The 6084-nt window shown below is 51.0% G+C and overlaps 1 protein-coding gene across 1 annotated transcript; it reads left to right on the plus strand.

Annotated features, from left to right (window-relative positions):
• Positions 1–2013: 2013 nt before the first annotated feature.
• LOC140515236 (kita-kyushu lung cancer antigen 1 homolog) lies at positions 2014–4421 on the plus strand. The gene is made up of 2 exons (XM_072625835.1): positions 2014–2475; positions 4106–4421. The coding sequence occupies exons 1-2, from the start codon at positions 2377–2379 to the stop codon at positions 4394–4396; spliced, it is 390 nt and encodes a 129-aa protein (XP_072481936.1). The 5' UTR covers positions 2014–2376; the 3' UTR covers positions 4397–4421.
• Positions 4422–6084: the final 1663 nt, after the last annotated feature.

Raw genomic sequence — 6084 nt, forward strand, 5'->3', positions numbered from 1 at the left:
GAGCAGAGCTAGGGCTAATATGGTCTTAGGCTACATGAAGAGAAAGATGAGCCCAACTTGTCCAGAAACAAATGACAGAGAACTGGAAGAGAAAAGGAACACCCGGGATGCCAGAGTGAAGACACACAAAAAAAACGAGACAGGCTAGAACACTAGGCTAACCCTAAGGTGGGGATGGGGGGATTAGATCAGTGGGAAGGGGGGTGCTTCATCTTCCAAAGATCTAGGCTGAAGTAGGGAACCTGGAGGCCCCAGGGGGCCTTCTGGGTCCTCAAGTGTGGCAGCCTTTGGACTGAATCCAAACTTCAGAGAACAGATCCCCTGAGTCAAAGGATTTGTTCTGTACAGCTTGAAGTCGTGGTCAAAAGGCCCCACTTGAGGAGCTGGGGGGCCCTTGAGGCCTTGGGGCCACAGGTCCCTCAGCCAGGACCGGGTTTTAATGGGCTGCAAGCTCCATATGAACCTACTGTGTGACACAGCAGCCAAGGAAGAGAATTTGGTCTTGGGGTGTGCAGAAAGCTTTCTCCTCCAAGAAGCAGTAGGTCATAGGACTGTTGTCCTTTGTCTGGCTCAGATTCAGCTGTGGGGAGCAACCACACGTTAAGAAGGACCCATGGGGATAGGCCTTGAGTGTGAGCTCTGTTGCCACAGGTTGAAGAAACAGAATGTTAGCCTAGAGAAAAGAAAAGTTGGAAGAGGTGGGAGAAATGGCAGCACGCACTTAAGCATTTGTGGAAGAGGCTTGTGACTTATGTTTGGCCCTGAGAAGGTGGAAGAGGACACTTCCCAACACTTCAAGGTATCCTGGATTACATGTCACCTGCCTAGAGGTCTGGAAGCAACCAAGACAGAGCAGTGAAATGATGTCCCAAGACAGTCATCTCTTGAAGAAAGTGTAGATGTTTAGCGTGGCCAAGAGAGGGCTGAAGGCAGGAATTCCCAATCCGGGGTGCCCTTAAGGCAGGGACTCAAGAAGCTTGTTCAATGGCCAGGGGGAATATTCTCCTCCATCAGTATGGTATCCTCCTGAAATGAATGAAATCTATGATTTTCTTTATTATGTGCATATGTATGATACTCTCACACTTCTGTTCATGTGGAATAGGGAGGTAAGGTTTACTAAAAGGGGTACTTATATGAAGGGGTGGCAGAACCCTCCCCCCCCCAAATTGTGACACTCTAGGAATAGGTGACATGATGAATCCTTTGGGCTTCAGCATAAATTAATTTATCCCCTCCTCTCCCACTGATTTCGATGGGGGAATTCTTCCATGCTTTAAAGAATGAATGGACCCTAGGGGCAGAGTTGGAGAGAACCTCCAGAAGTCATCCAGTTCCATTCCCACATTTTAGAGAGGAGGGCAGTGCCCAGAGAGAGTGTGACCTGTCCTAGATCACAGGGATCCAAGTGTGAAAGTCTCTGTGAGTTCCAGTGCAGTGCAGCCCACTTGGCGATACACTGGGTGATTTGTGGCTCAACTGGTCTTTTCTCTTGGTTTGCTTTCAGTCCAGTTCAGCTGTCATTTGGGGCAAAGCTACTGGAGTGATTTGCCATTTCCTTCCCCAGCTCGTTTTGCAGATGGGGAAAGAGAGGCCAACAGGTTCCCAGAGCTAGTCAGAGTCTGAGGTTGCATGCGAAGTCAGGTCTTGCTGCCTCCAGACCTGACATGCCACTGTACCCACTGGGGCACCCAGCTGCCCTAAGGAAGCCACCCTGCTGGTGTTGTGTGTGCATTTGGTGCAGGCCCGTCCAAGCCATGTGAGCTGGGCCTGGAAGGAGCGGTTTCAGGTGGGCTAGGCCACGAGCATGGCACTGGTCCCCATCTCTGGCTTGGCACCGCCCCGGCCTGGCGGCCGTGGACGTGGAAGAGTGCGGGCCAGGTATGGCTGGCCAGGGTTCCAGCCCGGGGGGCGGGGTCGCGCTCGAGGCCTACGTCCCTCCAGGACGCCCAAGAACCTGCTTTGTGACCTCATCAGGGGGCACGAAGGGCAGACGGCCGCGCAGACTGAGCCAGGGAGAAGCCGCGGGCAGGCTCGTCGTGCGCAGAGGCAGGGCGCCTTCCTCCTGTCCGCTGCCAGGCGCGAGGCTGGCCGGCCCCTGCCTCGCCATCTCCCTCCCTTTGTGTCCTTCCTCAGTCCCCTCCCGACAGACACTCTCTCCCTCGGGGCCTCCTTCTTGCTTCCCTCACCCTCCCGCCCGCAGCCGTGCCCTGTTCGCTGCCGCGCTGGCCCCCACCGTCCTCCTTGTCCTCGGCGTCGTCAGCGTGCTCCTGTCCTTGTCCTCTTCATCCTCCTCGTGTCCTCGTCGTCCGCCTGTCCTGGTATCCTCGTCGCCTGCCCAGCCTCACCTGGCGCACCTGTGCCTGTCTCCCGACTATGCCTGTGAACTTGGGGCCAGCTTTCCTCCTGCTCAGCGCTGCCATCTTGGCCAGCCTCTCTGCCCTGCTGTGGATGATGGGCTGCAGGTGGTTTAAGGTAGACAGTTGAGCCACAGCTTAGAGAAACAGGCAGACAGAGGCAGAGAGAGAGAGAGAGGAAAGGGGAGGAGGAGGAGGAGGAGGAGGAGGCGGGGCAGGAGAGGAGAGACACCCCATTGGAGAGAGAGAGTGTCACTGCCCCTCCCCCTTCCTCTGCCCATGCCAGGAACCCCTTCCACCCTCAGCCCCTTGCCCACTTCTGCCTCCCCTCACCCCTTCACTCCTCACTCCAAAAAGGGAGACCAAGTTCCTTGGAAGTGGTGAGCCAACCTAGGGAGACCCTCTCCTTCCCTCTTCCCTCCCCCCACAGGGAGCCCAAAATACAGGTAGCCACCAAAGCAGCTACCTGGAGGCAGCTCCTGAGGCCTCTGTTGGGGGCCCTCTCCCACTCCTTATCACTCCAGCTCTGGCCTCCACTGCTTCTCTTGGATTCTCCTGCCTTCCTCTCTCTTTCTCCCCCTCTCCTGTGAGTATGCCTTAAGCTGCCCACTAGCACCTGTTCTCTGTGGGCACCACTGAGGACTTCTCCAGGTAGCTCAGGCCCAGCCTCAACAACACTGAAATGTATTCTTGGAACCTGGGTACTTGAGGGGGAGCAGGTGGAGGGGGAGCGGGAGGGGAAGGTTCTGCTGTGGAAAACAGACTTGGCATTGCCTGCTCCCAGCAAGCTCCAGTAATCAAAGCCTAGAAATGATAGGAGCTAAGGGCAGCTGTACCTTGACCTGGAAAAGGCACTTTTCTATGAAGAATGCATTTCTTTTTGAAAATCAAGCCACTGGTCTTAGTTCATAGGCAGGGTGGCCTTCCCTTGGGCAAAGTCTGTTCACATATGTTGACTTTTAGGTCAACTAAGTGTTCTTGCAACTTCTAGTTCATTTGGCTCCATCCTGCAACCATGCCCAAGGAGAGTTTTGAGCAGTTAGACAAGGAGAGGAGGGAAACCCTCCTGGCAGGCTGGGCTGCTTTAGCATGTCTTCCTGGACCTAGTAGATGTTCATGTTCTCCTCACTGCTGCTGAGACCACTATGGCATGTAGAGCATCAAGAATGCTTCCTCTGGTCAGGAAAGGTGTTTCCATGCAAATTCTGGTGCTGATGAGTTTGAGAATGGGCCAGTAATTGTTCCTCACTGAAAGAGCCTTTGCTGTGTCCTTCAGGAAGATGGGGACTGTGTGGGCATGAGTCTCAGGGGTTGTAAGTCAGTGGAGAGAAATCAGTTCTTAAATGGGGGCTAGTGCAGGCACTCCACATGTACCTTACATCCCTGTGGCTCAGAACCTGGGCACATTGACCTTGATCTGGTTGGTCAGCCTGATCCTGGCTCTTGAATTCTTCCAGTGCTGAGGCTGGGGAGACATCCTGTGAGTTCCTGAGCCTTGTTTTCCCAGCCCAATTTAGAGAAAGAACCCCCAGCGCCTAGCTGGGTACCATGCGCAGCCTAAGTGTTTCATCAGTGTTTACCAAGGGCTTCAGACTCAGAAGGGCCAATCAAAGTATTTTCTACCTCTTATCTTTGGAAAGGTTAGAGGTGAGGTGGAGGGAACAGGCACAGGTTCCACATCCTCTAACTACTGGTCGGAGATTTCCAAAGTCCATAACCACAGATGCATAATTTCTTTCTTTTTCCAGAAAAACATCCATGAAACCACAGCAGACAATCATGATGTTGCCTCAGAAAACAATAGCGATACTGCTTTGTCAATGCGGGAGCTGTCCCAAGGCACCCGGAATGATTTCGCACATTCACGTGCCTTGCAGCAAAGAATTCTGGTAAACCTCAGAGCAGTGGAGCATAACCTGGCCGAACTTCGCCAATTTCTACTTGCTCGGCGCATAAATGCAGAAATAACCTACCGAGAGATGTGTAAAAGAGAGATCCGAACCGCAAAATTGAAGCAAGCTAAGAATAAAAGTCACTGAATACACACAGAACTCTTGATTTTCGTGATATCATAGGTATCTGTATGAGGCAGCTTGGTGGCTCAGTGGCTAGAGGACTTGACCTGGAGTCAGGAAGGGCCCGAGTTCAAATTCATCCTTATATACTTGCTAGCTATGGGAGACTGGGTCAATCAAGTCCATGAAGGGGCCTCAAGTGCAAATTCTCTTAAGGTGCTCTTTGCTCAAAGCCTAGAAAGTGTTAACTGATCATAGTCAGGTCCCTCCAACTACCCTTTCTACATTTTACCCTCCACTCACAGCAGGGGGCTGCCACAAATCCTTTGGAAAGCCTTGACATTTTTAATCCTAAAATCTTCTTAGTGATCTTAAACTTGACTATCCAGCATTCAAGGACTCAGTTTCCTTTCAATCACATAAAGGGTTTTCTATTCTGAGGTCTGTAAAGGGCTTGTAAAGTTTCATCCTTAGACACTTCTGTGTGCACCCAAGGGACATTCAGCTCCAGAGGCCTCAGGTTCAGGCAGAATGGGTGGAGGGGCCTCTAGTCTAATTGCCCTTAAGGTCCTGTTTTCTCTGTGTCTGCAGACCTTCAGATGGTCACACTCAGGTTCCATAAGCTCTCTTTTCTACCTTTTACCCTCCATTCAAAATCCTAACATGTTGTAAGTGATCTGACACTTCATTATCCAGCTCTCTAGATCTCAGCTTCCTTTAGAGGCACATGAAATGCATGGACACTAAGACCTGTGAAGGACGAGACCCGTTTATTCCTTGGACTTTTCAGGCTGATCATGCAAGGACCATGAGGCAGAACTCATGGATAGTGGTCAAGTGCAAATCCCCTTGAGGTCCTCTTTGCTCTAGGCCTGGGAGACTGTAGGTGATCCCAGTCACATCCCTCAATCTCCCTTTTCTAAATTTTATTCTACATTCACAACAGGAGGCTGACTCACAAGAGTTGGACCAGCGTGACCTTTTTACTCCTAGGATCTCATTAGTGATATTACATGGGCTATCCATGTGTCCAGGACTCTGTTTCCTTTAGAGTCATAGAAAGGTTTTGGATTCTGAAGAGTCTAAAGGACCTGCCACTTTTTGTGCTTGGACACTTGTGGGTGCATATACAATGGACATCTAGCTCTCTAGGTCTCAGTTTCAAGCACATTGCATGGATGGGCCTCAAGGGCAAAAGCCCTGAAGGTAATCTTTGCTCTAGGCCTAGGATACTGTAGGTGACCACCTTGAGTTCCCTCAAGCTCCCCTTTCTACAGTTTAACCCAACTTCACAGCAGGGGGCTTGATAACAGGCTTTGGAAAGCCTGGGCAGTTTTCTTCCTAGCATGTTGTTAGGGATCTTACACTAGGCTCCCAGGTTGCTAGGACTCTGTTTCCTTTATACTCACATAAAGCATTTAGATCCTGAAGACATTGAAAGACTTGTCCCATTTTTTACTTGGACACTGGTGGGTTCTAGTAGATTGGTCATTCAACACTCTAGGCCTTTGTTTCAAGCAGAATGAATGGAAGGGATTGTAGGGCAAATGCCCTTAAAGTCCTCTTTGGTCTAGGCCTAGAAAACTTTAGGTGATCACAGTGAACTCCGTGAAGATCTCTTTTCTACATTTTACCCTGAATTCAAAGCTGGGTACTGGCTCCAAAGCTTTGGAAAGCCTTGACATTTTTCATCTTAGGATCTTGTTCATGAT

This window comes from Notamacropus eugenii, chromosome X, assembly GCF_028372415.1.
Source record: "Notamacropus eugenii isolate mMacEug1 chromosome X, mMacEug1.pri_v2, whole genome shotgun sequence".
In the NCBI taxonomy this organism is placed as follows: Eukaryota; Metazoa; Chordata; class Mammalia; order Diprotodontia; family Macropodidae; genus Notamacropus; species Notamacropus eugenii.